General features: G+C 44.5%; 2 protein-coding genes across 2 annotated transcripts in view; both read right to left on the bottom strand.

Annotated features, from left to right (window-relative positions):
* DNAH2 (dynein axonemal heavy chain 2) overlaps positions 1 to 13581 on the bottom strand; it is a 150015-nt gene that overhangs the window by 120660 nt on the left and 15774 nt on the right. The window contains exons 6-13 of the mRNA XM_064270359.1: positions 10170 to 10398; positions 9507 to 9617; positions 9107 to 9345; positions 8358 to 8549; positions 6469 to 6674; positions 5892 to 6021; positions 5434 to 5616; positions 4373 to 4587 (exon numbers count right to left, since the gene is read on the bottom strand). Of these exons, the coding sequence (XP_064126429.1) occupies positions 4373 to 4587; positions 5434 to 5616; positions 5892 to 6021; positions 6469 to 6674; positions 8358 to 8549; positions 9107 to 9345; positions 9507 to 9617; positions 10170 to 10398 (1505 nt within the window). The remainder of the gene's footprint in view (positions 1 to 4372; positions 4588 to 5433; positions 5617 to 5891; positions 6022 to 6468; positions 6675 to 8357; positions 8550 to 9106; positions 9346 to 9506; positions 9618 to 10169; positions 10399 to 13581) is intronic.
* On the bottom strand, positions 12104 to 12943 carry LOC111752517 (cytochrome c oxidase subunit 7C, mitochondrial-like). The gene has a single exon (XM_064270404.1). It carries the CDS (start codon positions 12818 to 12820, stop codon positions 12629 to 12631), a length of 192 nt encoding a protein of 63 aa, XP_064126474.1. The 5' UTR covers positions 12821 to 12943; the 3' UTR covers positions 12104 to 12628.

Below are 13581 nucleotides of genomic sequence, written 5' to 3'. Positions count from 1 at the left end.
GGGCATAGACAACATCTGGAATATGTTTGTATTAAGTGCAATCTGTAAAGCCGGTCTGGCAGTAAAACTTGGTAAAAGTCAATTTAGATTTCAGAGTTCAAATATTTGGATACAAGGTGGGATAAGGACACCAAAGCCCCTCGTGGGATAAAATAGGTGCTATTAGGGACTGGAAGGCTCCCAGAACTCACTCAGAGAGAGTCAGGTAATTCTGAGGACCATCAGGGCATTCAAAAAGTATGCTTCTTTCAAGATCTTAACCAGACCTTGAACATAAAAGGAAACCTGATAAAGTTATCTGCCCCTCCTTGGAGTGTTTAGAAGTTTTGGAAAAGGTAAAACTGTCCTGGATTTCTTTACTGGTTTGATAAGCCCAGACTTTTCAAAATCCTTCACTATGACCATGTTCTTTCCCACCCATTATTGATTGGATGGAGACAGTTTTATCTAAAACCAAAAAAATGTAAAACATATTTCTCCAGAAAACAAGTGCCAAAGGACAGGCCCACCTCCTCTATCTGGAAGAAGTGTATAGCCATTATTTGAGGTTCGGATAAATCTAGGCCATAAACACTTGGCCCAAATTTGCCTTATCAAGCCCTAGCGTAAAGATTATGTAAAAGGTACTCCAGATAAATATTTAATGTGTTCCTCGACAACAGATGATGGCAGTAGGCAGAAAGGTTGTTTCGTACACTTATCCTAAATAGATGGACACTGTGTTCTAACTTGAGATGAGCATACCTCAAGGCAGCTGGGTGGCACAAATGGTTACACACCTGACTGCTAGCCAAAAGGTTGCCAGTTCAAATCCACCCAGAAGCGCCTCGGAAGACAGGCCTGGCAATCTGCTTCTAAAAGGTCACAGCCTTGAAAACTCTTTGGAGCAGTTCTACTCTCCACACGCCTGCACACATGGGGTTGCCATGAGTCAGGATCAACTGGATGGCAACTAACAACAACAACTAGAGGGAGAAGAGTCCCTCGGTGGTGCAAACAGGTAACGTGCTTAGCTGCTAACCGAAAGGTTAGAGGTCCAAGTTCACCCAGAGGCGCCTTGGAAGAAAAGTCAGGCGTTCCACTTTTGGAAAATCAGCTATTGGAAACCATATGGAGCACAGTTCCTTGGACACGCAGGGGTCTCCATGAGTTGGAGTTAACTAGTAGAGGGACAGGAGCAAGGTGCACTAAGTCTAGTTTAAATCCTCCGGGATGGAATATGCAGAAACCTTACAGAAACTGGACAACTTACAAGTTTATCAGTAGTGGACAGATTTACAGAACAGTCATACTATGGAGTAGTATAATTAAGTAGCTCTGTACATACAGAGGAGCCCTGCTGGCACAGTGGTTAAGAGCTTGGCTGCTAACCAAAAAATCCTCCAACCCACCAGCTCCTGCTTGGAAACCCTAGGAGGCAGCTCTACTCTGACCTATAGGGTCACTATGAGTTGAAATCAATGAGTTTTTTTGGTACGTACAGAGTAGAAAATCTGCCACACATATTATTAACCTTAAAAAAAGCAAGTTGCAAAACCACGTTTACAATTTTATGTGTGCAATGTATATTTCTGACTGCATGGTAATCATGGTTACCTTTAGGGGAGCGGAGCTGTGCGCTGGACTGTCACTTTTTCCTTCATAAACTTCTGTATCAATCTTTTTTTTTTTAACAATGAGAATTTACTACTTTTGTAATTTAAAAATACCCCAGTAAAGATGAAAACGATTTAAAAAAAAAAAACCAACAATATGGAACAGGAAAAAATAATTATAAAAAAATACTCCAAATCCACAATGAGATGGTGCCCGGCTACCACCACTGACTGCTCTGACAGGGAGCACAATAGAGGGTGGTCCCGGACAGAGCTGGAGAAAAATGTAGAGCAAAATCCCAACTCACACAAAAAGATCAGACTTACTAGTCTGATGAAAACCTAGTGGAATAATGGCTAAGAGCTATGGCTGCTAATCAAAAGGTCAGCAGTTCAAATCCACCAGGTGCTCCTTGGAAACCCCATGGGGCAGTTCTGCCCTGTCCTATAGGGTTGCTATGAGTAGAAATCAACTTGACGGCAATGGGTTTGGTGTTGTGTTGCGTTGTGTTGTGTTGTGTTTTGTTTTACCGGTCTGACAGAGACTGGAGGAACCCTGAGAGTATGGCCCCTGGACGCCTTTTAACTCAGTACCGAAGTCACTCCCAAGGTTCACCCTTCAGCTGAAGATTAGACAGGCCCATAAAATAAAACTAAAGACTAAAGTGGCACACCAGCCCAGGGGCAAGGATGAGAAGGCAGGAGGGGACAGAAAAGCTGGTAACGGGGAACCTAAGGTCAAGAAGGGGAGAAATGTTGACACATCGCGGGGTTGGCAACCAATGTCACAAAACAACATGTGTATCAATTGTTTCACGAGAAACTAATTTGTTCTCTAAACCTTCATCTGAAGCACAATAATAAAATAACTGTTCACTAAAATGTCAATTGGTAAAAGTAAATTTAACTTTATATGCATTAATAAACCACATATTTGGACTTCCAAAAAGAAATTCTTAATCATTAAAAGTGGTTATCTTATGGGGAATTTTTTTCTCCCTTCTACTTTCTGCGTGTTGTACATTTTCTAAAATGATAAAGTAAGTGTATCATTTATACACTTGGTATATAATGGTGTGTACAGTGTGCTACTATTTATATAAAAAAAGAATACTTACACAGCCATATATGCTTATAGGTGTATAGAATGACTAGAATGGTACTTCTAGAAACTTCTAACACTATTCCTTCAGACAAAAACTGGGCCACTGGGGGATAGCAGTAGAAAGGAGGCCTACTTTTCATTCTCTATCCTTTCGTAACTTTTGAGTTTCGTACCATGTATACATGTCACCCCTTCTAAAAGGTTAGTATTAAAAAAAAAAACTAAAACAGTTATACCACCTTACTAAGTTTATTTTTAAAATATTGTGTTCGCCAGGTTTCATGAAACAGTTTTTGTATGGTCCTGCTTGGCTCCTTCAAGCCATACCTCACAAAACCACAAGCCCTGCCAAAGCTGCACTCCAGCATCTCACTGGCCAAAGCCTTATCTCAAAACTCTTACCCTCACCTCCTTTACACTCTGCTCTTCAAGTGCTTCATCATCTGTGTGGTTTCTAACATGTCTTTCCTCTCACTAACGCCTCCACCTCACCCCTCTTATCTGACACCCAGCACTACTCCTCCATCTTGTTTCTTTTACTCCCTTCCTCAGCCATAATTGTCTCCCCTGGTGAGGCTGCCTTCGCTACCCTGGACAATCTCAGTCTCTTCTGTCCCTGAGACCCCACATCTTCAAACAGGCCTTCTCTGACCAAGCCCCTTCTACACGTGCCCCAACAGACACGGAGTTTTTATGACTCAAAGCCAATGCGAGTAACAAGAAGCATGGGAAGCAATTCTCATTACAGGCCATAGCTGAAGACAAAAGGGAACCAAAGCCAATCAAGTGGAAAGCTATTTCCTTCTGATTCGGAAAAAACTGTCACCAGAGGGTCTGTAATCTCTGCAAACAGATGCCTTACATAGTTCCTTCCTTGTTGTTCTCTTCTGCTGCTCCAATGGCAGACCTGTTCACAGACAGTAGTCAGACCTCGCTCGCCTCCTGGAGGCAGGGACTGCGCCATATTAGGGATTCCCTGTGTCTGTCTCAGTTCCTAGCACAGAAGGCACTCTTAATATATTTGTTGAATAAACTAGTAAAGAATTAATTAGATTTTAAATAGTTATAATATGAAAAAGTCACCATAAAGCTGTAGGAGAGGACAGGATCCGACAGCCCCACCAAATCTCAAGGAGGCTCACACCATGGTCCCGGGTTTGGAGGATTTAGCTGAGCCTTCATTTTTTTTCACAGCCATCTAGTGGCAGAACACCTAAACCACTGGTTTAGTAGGTTACCGCCGCACCCCCAGTTACCAACCAGTCCAGTCCGACTCTTGGTCATCCTGTGTGTTGGAGTAGAATTGTGCTCCACAGAGTTTTCAATGGCTGATTTTTTGGAAGCAGGTCACCAGGCCTTTCTTCCAAGGGGCCTCTGGGTGGACTCAAACCACCAACCTTTCTTTTAGCAGTAGAGCACATTAACTGTTTGCCCCACCCAGGGACTCCAGTGGGTTAGTAGGTTTTTTTTTTAATCAGTTTTTTTAAAGGACAGGCTGTAAAATGAAAATTAAGAAGTGATAACAAATAAATTACAACATAAGAAAGAATTAGGGAGAAGAATGGAAAGAGGGACAAAGATACGGGAGTTAAGATCTCGGGAGAAATGGGGAAGGGAATGGCACCAGAGATAGAACAAGTATGGAAAGAAGGAGTCGGGGTGGGTCCTGTACTTGTCAAAGTTGACATCCAGCATGCCCGCCTTCTCCTGGCTGATACGTAACAACGGAGTATCCAGCCGCCGGATGCAGTCCTTGTCCAGGGTCAATGTCCACTCTTGGAAGGTTTTTCGAACCATCTCATCAATGGCCTGAACCATCTGCTGATAGGTGTGCACAGTCTCCTCTCCAGTGCCAATATGGGGCAGGAAGTGAGCATTAGAAAGGCACTGAGGGGCAAAGAACCGCAGATGGGTAGAGCCTCCTTGATGCATTCCCCCATGCTCCCATCTCCCGGAGACACATACCCCCCAAACATGTTGCTATGGAGGGTGATTGATTTGATGACATACAGGGAAGGTGAAGCCAAATAGAAAGGTGAGAGGGCAAGAATAAGGCACACTGAGAAAGGGGGTCAAAATGAAGAAAGAGAAGCACAAAGATTCAGCTCAAGACAAAAAAAAAAAAAAAAAGCTTGGAGAAGAAAGTAAATTATAGGAGCCAAAGGATTTAAGAGATTCAGTGTTAAAAACTAGTATCAGCCTCAGTCTTAGTCGCTGGTTCTTTATAGGCTTCCAGCTATCTGGAGGCCGCCTCATCCCCTTCCAGAGCCGGTTAGATGACAGCAGGTTAGTGCATACCTCAATAGCTTAAGACCTACGTTCCCCAAAAGTTAATTTTCTTTTTTTTTTTTCCTGTTTCTTTGTACCTGTTTTTCCAGGGAGACCAGGCCCTGTAAAGACCTCACCCATCCGGGTCTCTGGATGATGAGGTTATATTACTTTTCTATTGACCCCACTTCCTGGGTGTTGGCCCTACTCCTCCTCTCCTTCACCTTAACATGGAATTCCTACAATGACTCAGGTGCTGCCGCCACACTCACCGTCTCTCAGGTCCAAAGCCTTGGCCTACCTCACAGAAGGAATCTGCCACTCCCCTGGTCCGACTAGCCTCTGATAATTAAAACTCTCTAGGGAAACTCTCTGGAGGGACTGCCATCCCTTCCAGCACGGGGCACAGCCTGCAAAGCCTGACATCCCACGGACGACAAATTCTGGAAAAGGCTAGCCACTTACATTCATGACTCTATCGAGGCGACGCCGAAGGATCCGAACCCAGTAAGCGTGTCCGGAATACTTGGCCATGTAGGGCTCCAGGTATGGCCATTTCTTGTTTAACTCACGGTTCACGAGGGCCAGTTCGCTGTTGAACAACATGTAGAGGTCCACCGCTTTCTTGTCATATGTTCGCTTTATAGCCTGTGGAAGAAGTGGAAGACATGCCCCAGGGATGCCCACTCCCTCCAGTTCCCTCCACTTCCTCATCCTAGAGGAAAGCTACACTTCACACCTCTACAGCGGGAGTCATGCCCCTTAGCGATCTTGAAACTAAGGCAACAGAGGAAGAAAAGAGGCACTGGTGACTTGGGACGTGGCAGAAAGCACGGATAGAGGTAAGATGGGAAGCAATAGGAGGAACTGAAAGAAAGCCAAAGAGAACCAGGGGTTGAGGGAGCAGCTGAATGAGCCAGCACCTCACGGGTTGCAAGCCTGTGGAAAGTGTCCAGCAGAAGCACTCCATGCTCAACATCTCGGACTAATTCGAAGGCTGAGGTGATCAAATTCTGAGTCATCACCTCCAGGTCCTTGACTCCAGCGCGAAACCTGTGCCATTAGGGAAGTATGTTGAAGTTGCAACTGCCCTCACCAGCCCCTAAGGACATCCCCATACAGAAATCATGTGTTATTATGTACTGAGGGCTTCCTAGGGGCCAGGCACTTGACTGAGTGCTTCACACACATTCGTTCATTTAATCCTCAGAACAAGCAAATGAGATGGGCTCTATTACTAACCTCATTTTATAGGTGAGGACACTGAGGTGCAGACTGGTAGAGCGCTTGGCCTAAGTCACAAATCTAGTACATGACAGGATCGGGGTTCAAACCCTGAAAGTCTAATTTAGGAAGTCTTAATCCGGCCAGCCACCTCCCTCTCTTTCACTCTCCCCTGCCCCTCCCCACCCTGATTCTGGCCGAGTCCTTGACATACTCTTGCCACTTCACCCTGTTCCTTTTCTGCCCCCCTCCCTGCTGGACCCACGATTCTCTTGCCTATTGTAGTCTTCATGCCAAGACGTGTTCTTGACATCCAGGATGCCCCCTCGAACAGCTCGCAGCATGTGCAGATTTTTATGAAAGATGTCCTCGATCTCCAGTAAGTTCCGCGTTATCTGTGGCCCCTGAGCGCCAAAGAAGCAAGGAAGGGGACCTTGCTTGCCATCTTCCCAGCGGGCAAAGTGGTACTGACAGTCACATACCTAAAAAGAACTCAGCGTGAGGGCTCCTGCTTCCCCTTCTGAACTTGAAAGTCCTAAGCTCTTTGGTTTAGCTTAAAATCTCTAAAACCTGGGGAGGATCAGCCAGATGCAGGGGGTTACTGGGATGAATTTGAGTGAAATATGAGCTACGAAGGCAATAATAACAGGCACAAATAGAAAAGAACAGGAGTGGCAAAAGGGTACATTCTCTGGTCTCTTAATAGGAGCCTTTGCCCCATCTCCCTTGTTCCTGGATGGGGACTCGGAGGGTCTGCTGTGGACTTTGTTTCTCCATCCCTGCCAGTCTTCCCACCTCAATAAGATCCTTGCAGCGTTGCACAAAGGCGTCGACCTGAGCAAATATGCTGGTCTGGTCTAGGACCCAGCCCCGGCTGGAGAACCTGTGTTAGCAGAAAAATTAACTGAATCAAAAAGTGGGCATACTAGGTATGAAGCTGCCTATGCAAAGCTAGAACCCTGACTCCTGCGTTCCAGGAGAGCCTTAGAAAAATGAGACCCCAAGAAGTTTCCTCCAACTCTGAGGGAAGAAACTCAAGATGAGAAGAACCAGAGAGGAGACATAGCATCTAAGCTCTAGGTTTAAACATAATTGAATTTTAGACTTTGGGGCCAAGATAGGAGGAAAAGACCGGGAAGGATTCCTGGTATCAGTAAGAGGTTATTAGAGTAAGGAGACCTAGGGCTAGAAGCTAGAATACCGTCCAGAGAGAGAACTTGGCCCAATGTAGAAACTCCTAGGTCTAGAAAAATATAAACTATAGGTTTAAAAGAAAAAAAAGCAGAGCTCAAGTGAAAGGAGTCAGTGACAGCCTCCCCTCTAAGGAATGGCAGGGGCCACTATCAGGGTTGGGACGTTAGGGAAGACCTGTCGTACTGGGTATGCATCTGCACGGCCCGCAGGTAATGATCTTTCCAGGCATGACAACAGGAAATGCAGCCTTGTAGATCCTCCTTGCTGGAGGCAACATAGCCCTCAAAGATTCGGTCCAGAGAGATGGCATGGCAGCATAAGCGGATGATCTCATTGCTCATCTACGGAAGCCATCCCAACAGCCTCAATCCACACCCTTATTTACACCCAGTCCCTTCTCAGAATCTCCCTGACACACCTCAGGTCTCTGCCTCCTACTCCTCCTTCTGACTCCTGTCACCCACCTCTGTCGTCTACCCTTACCTCCTCAACCTAGGTGGCCCCTTACTCTGCCTCAGCACGGGCTCTACAGCTGCACCTCCCAGTGAGCTCTCAGCTCCGCCCCTTCTCCCACTCTTTGGCTGTTATCCCAAATAAAACGCACCAGTCCCTTCCTAACTCCCCCCTCCCCATTTCAATGTCCACCCTTGGAAATGAGAAAAAGAGGGTCTTCCCCTCTCTGTACACCTCAGCCTGGGAGTCCGCCATTCTGCCTCCCTCCCCAAGTTCTATCAACTCTTCTTCTCAAAGCCCCTCTTCCTGCCTGAGCACCTTCCCTCAGGAGACAAAGTCCAGCCCAGCACCACCTCAGGGCACAGCTAAAGCTGACAATGCAGGTACCTGAGGGGCAAGCCTCACTCTCTTTTTGCCCGCAGGGCTTCTAAGTGAATTCCAGCTTCTTCAAAAAACCTGAGGTCTGTCAACTTGGCCACCTTCTTAAACCCTCTGCCTCACCCTCTGCCCACACGCACCTTGCGGAAGAGGGAGGTCAGTCTCTCCCGAGTGTTGTAGTGGGGAGAGTTGACCCAGATGACCCGGATGAGACTGATCAACTTAGGGAGCTTACTAGAGATGTCCTTAGGCCGCATGAAAGCCAATTCCTGATAAGGTTCCTTTAGGATTGACAAAAAGGTCAGGTTTGACTGTGCTTGACAATAGCCATCCTGGCAGGAAGGAAAACCAGGAGCAGACTTAACCAGCAGAAAGATGTAGCTCAAAGCTAGTACATTTTATCCATCTTGAATCCCATCTTGACTCACCTCTGATAGGAAGCTTCCCCAGTTCACCCCACCCGTTTCCAACCGTTTCAGATCTCTGTGACCCCTCAGACCAGAGTTTGCACATGCCAACCTGTGTTCATTTACTAGTTTCTGTGAAAGTGTTTTCATGTCTTTTCTCATGTGAGTCTCATCTGCCCAATTAGACTGGGAGCTCCCCGGATCCACCATATGTGTCTATTCCTCTGTTTTCTCCATCTGAATTCACAACTCTGCCCTACATGGGTACTCAACAGTTCTTGGTCACAGGACTAGGCATTACTCCCACTCATTCCCAGATTTTCCATCCAATCCTCTTCACTGCCCTGTTCTCACCCAGCTTTTCAGAATTCTCCACCTATCTGTGGTTCAAGGTCCTTAATTACTGAGCTCTTAGCCTCCTACATTGTCCCAACCATTGCCCACTTTCTGCTAAGCCTCCATCTGGTGATCTACTCACAAACCTGGATTTGCTGGGCCAGCTTCATAAAGGGCGCCAAGTAGGATGACTTGGCAAGGTGCAGAATGTTCTCAATATGTTTCACTCCTTGCTTCACCAGCTGTTTACTGATGCCAGACAGGTCCATACATCGATTGCGCCAGAACTCAATCTCCTCCAGAGGGCCTAAACTTTCTCCTGTCTCCACTGTCTCCTGGGCGCTGAGCACCTCCTTTATCTGCCGGGTCCAGTGGATCATGGAGGCTGCAGGCGAGAGTGTAAAACCTCTTGCAAGTCTTTACATTGCTCCCCATCTGTCCTTCCCTCCCCCTACACGGCCCTTCTAACCCAACTCCCTTCTCAGCCTCCAGGCTGCCCCTTTCCTCTCAACATCCCACTAGATGTTGGCAATGCCAGCCACTCACTCTCCAGTCGCTGCACCAACTCCTTGTCCTTCACCACCACCTCGGGCTTCATGTTCATGGCCTCCGCAGGGATGTAAAGAACAGTGTGCCCCTCCAGTTTATACCTAGTATCTAAGGAAAGGAAAGGTCCGTGGAAGTTCACAGAAGGGGGATGAGTTTTTGCCACCCCAGTTCCAATCGTGGTTGATGATCGGGGCCCAGGAAGTATATGCACTCCAGGAGGGCAGGCAGGAGAAGCTATGATTTGGATTCTTTTTTGTTGTCAAGAGGAAAAACTCAGAAGGCAAGAGAGAAACCTCATGACAGTAGAACAAGAGATTGTTCGTCATAGAATAAGCTCAAAGATCCATACCGTGCCCTCAACGCTCTCTACTATGATACATGCAAACCCGTCTAGGGCCCCCACGCCACCTACACTTCCCCTTACTCCACATGTACTCAGAAATTTCCACCTTGAACAGGTCTGGCTGATCAGTTCTACCAGCAGAAAGCTGTATCTGCATTCAAAAGCGGATTCGGCACCTTGATCCGCTCAGTCAGCAAACACACTGAGGACCTACCCAGGCTGGGCGATGCAGGCACCGAGAAGGAATCTCCCACCTGCCCCACTACTGCGGGCGCAGGGTTGGAGGGGAAACCAGGCACTCAAGCCTTGCTGCTCACCTGTCAGACTGGCCAAGAACCGGTGCAGATGAGAAGCAAAATGGTTTCGAATGCTCTCAGGCCAGGTGGTGTTTGTAAAGATCTGAGGGGCGAAGACCCCACTGAGCAGCCGGAGCAGGGCTGGGATGTAGGCACCCCGCACTGTCCCAAACTGTACGGTTGTCTGAAAATTCTCTGGAGTGATGGGAACTGGTGCATGGCGGATGAAGTAGACAATCTGGTTCTGGGTCTGCACAAAAGACAGTAGATCAGTTCAGTCTCCAGGCCCAGTTATGAGACCCAAACAAATCTGAGACTCTAAGCAGGAAAGACTGGCTCAGGTGGGAGCTGAGATCTTTGTCATATTCCCTTAGCATATTCTGATCATTCTGCAAAAGTAAGTGCCATGAGGCTCTTCCTGTCCTTTTCAGGGACAAAATAGATTCCATATGCAGAGATGGGGGGAGGAAATGTAGGGAGCATGCCTTGAGGGTAGGGATTGTTTATTTTGTCCAACTTGGCTACAGAGCCTAGCACAGTGCCTGGCATATAACAGATGCTCAATAAATGTTGGATGGATGATGGATGGAATGAAAATGATGGAGTGGATGAAGCACTTCAGTTATGGGGAAAGCAGAAAGGAGAAGGACTGAAAGTAAGACAGAATTGTCCAGAGTTTCCCATTTAGGTTGCATATTGTTGTTGTTAGGTGCCGCCGAGTCGGTTCCAACTCATAGCGACCCTATGCACAACAGAACGAAACACTGCCCGATCCTGCGCCATCCTTACAATCGTTGTTATGCTTCAGCTCACTGTTGCAGCCACTGTGTCAATCCACCTCATTGAGGGTCTTCCTCTTTTCCGCTGACCCTGTACTCTGCCAAGAACGATATTCTTCTCCAGGGACTGATCCCTCCTGAAGACATGTCTAAAGTATGTAAGACGCAGTCTCGCCATCCTTGCCTCTAAGGAGCATTCTGGCTGCAGTTCTTCCAAGACAGATTTGTTCGTTCTTTTGGCAGTCCATGGAATATTCAATATTCTTCGCCAACACCACAATTCAAAGGCGTCAACTCTTCTTCAGTCTTCCTTATTCATTGTCCAGTTTTCACATGCTTCTGATGTGATTGAAAATACCGTGGCTCGGGTCAGGCGCACCTTAGTCTTCAGGGTGACATCTTTGCTCTTCAACACTTTTGAGAAGTCCTTTGTAGCAGATTTACCCAATGCAATGTGTCTTTTGATTTCTTGACTGCTGCTTCCATGGCTGATTGTGGATCCAAGTAAAATGAAATCCTTAAGTTGTATATACTTATGAAAATCAGGGAAAAGGTGTAAGTATATACAACTTACTACTATATATATATATAAAATATATATACATATATACTTACACCTTTTCCCTGATTTTCATTTACTTGTGAATTTTTGTTGTTGTTTACATTCATAAATGTGTAACTTTCATGTAGTTAAATCCCAGACTTTTTAAATTTAAGGTTTCTGACTCCTACATGCTTGGAAAGGCCATTCCCAACCTAAAATCATATTCACCTATTTTTTTGTTAGTACTTTTGTAACTACTGTTTACAATTTATTTAATTTAAAAAACTGAAAATAAAGCACAAATAAGAAGTGAGTAATCATCCATCTTCCCACTATCCAGAATTAAATTTTGGCATTTTGTGTCCATTTTTTTAAAATACTAACAACTATTATTTTTGTTAAAATGATACATGTTACTGTAAATCCTTGAAACACTGCAGAAAAGTATAAAGAGGGAAGTAAAAATATCCCACCACCCAGAAATTATTGTCCTTAACACTAGAGAAAACATTATTCCAGACATCTTTCTGTAAATATATACATATATTTAAATAGTCCTTTTAAAATAGGACTGTGTTATTTTAATTAAAACTATTAAATTTAATTTTACTTGAAGTTAATAGAATTTTAAAAAATTACAATGAGTATAAAGGAGTTGTGGAGTTTCAAATAAATGTTTCTTCACCCACGAGAGTAAAGATCACTAAGGTTATAAAAAAGAGAAATTATTAAAAATAAAGAAATAAGGGGTTAGTTTTATCACTACATTTCAATTTTAACTTCTATTGAAAGATTAGATATCGAAAGACAAGAGCACTGATGTCCTCATACTCGTTTCTCATTTCCCCGCCACTGCCTAATTTCTGTTATAATGTTTTTATATTGCCCAGGTTTGTAATATTCACATTCTATAGCATAATTATAATTCCTATGGCGGTTTATTTAAATGAGTTGAATGATCATAGATTCTCTATTCCTGAGATGGTCATTTGATTCATTTCTTCTTCTTTTTTAATTATTTTCTTGGACACGTAATAAGTTTATTTAGGAAGATATCTAGCACGCTATATGAGTTCAACAGAGTTGGATCCATTTCTCAGAGGCTGGCCTTCTTAAAAAGCTCTTCTTATCTGTTTCACAGATGAACTTAAAGATCCTTATTCCTTAAGCAGTTGTTGTCTTACTATAACGAAAGGTGCAGCAAATCCAGACCCAAAGTACAATGTCATCATAATTAGTAGCCGCCACTTATTTTCCACTGAAAATGGCAAATTCTTCCCTGGGCCCTCCTCACAGTAACTCCTACAGACCACAGATGTGGTGAACTTCCGGATGTTCTCCCCCAACATGGCGCTGTTGGAAATTCTGTAAATGGCACAGACATCAAAGGCCGAAGAAATAGGCAGCACCAATTCCTGCTTTCGTGACCTAGTTTCCCTGTGTCTGATTCATTTTTTTTATATATATATATATATATATGTATAGAGTTTATTTTATGTTTGTTGTTGTTGAGAATACACACAGCAGAACATACACCAATTCAACAATTTCTACCTGTACAATTCAGTGACACTGATTACATTCTTCAAGCTTTGCGACCATTCTCACTCTTCTTTTCCAAATTTTTCCTCCCCCATTAACAAAAACTCACTGCCCCCTAAATTTCCTATCTAATCTTTTGAGTTGCTGTTGTCAATTTGATACCATATAGATCTTAAAAGAACACAATGCTCAAGGCCGACATTCTTTATTAGTTAACCCAAACTATTGCTTGGTTTTAAGAAGGCTTCAGGGGGTATTTTTGGTTTAAGGTTTAAAGATTATCTCAGGGCAATAGTTTCAGGAATTCATCCAGCCTCTATGGCTCCAGAAAGTCTAGATTTCAAGAGAATTTGAAATTCTGTTCTATATTTTTATCCCTTTATAAAAGAATTCGATAGAATCTTTTATCAAAATGTTCAGTAATGATAGCTGGGCACCATCCAGTTCTTCTGGTCTCATGGCAAAGGGGCAGTTGTTCATAGAGGCAATTAGCCACACATTTCATTTTCTCTTCCTATTCCTGACTCTCCTTCTTCCTCTGTTGCTCCAAGCAAATAGAGACCAGTTG

This window comes from Loxodonta africana, chromosome 18, assembly GCF_030014295.1.
Source record: "Loxodonta africana isolate mLoxAfr1 chromosome 18, mLoxAfr1.hap2, whole genome shotgun sequence".
NCBI lineage: Eukaryota > Metazoa > Chordata > Mammalia > Proboscidea > Elephantidae > Loxodonta > Loxodonta africana.
Note: the sequence above shows the minus strand (reverse complement) of the source record. Positions and strands in the feature narration are given on the sequence as shown.

Excerpts from the sequence above, each read along its gene's own strand:
- LOC111752517 (XM_064270404.1), bottom strand. The coding sequence starts at position 12,820 with ATGTTGGGGGAGAACATCCGGAAGTTCACCACATCTGTGGTCTGTAGG.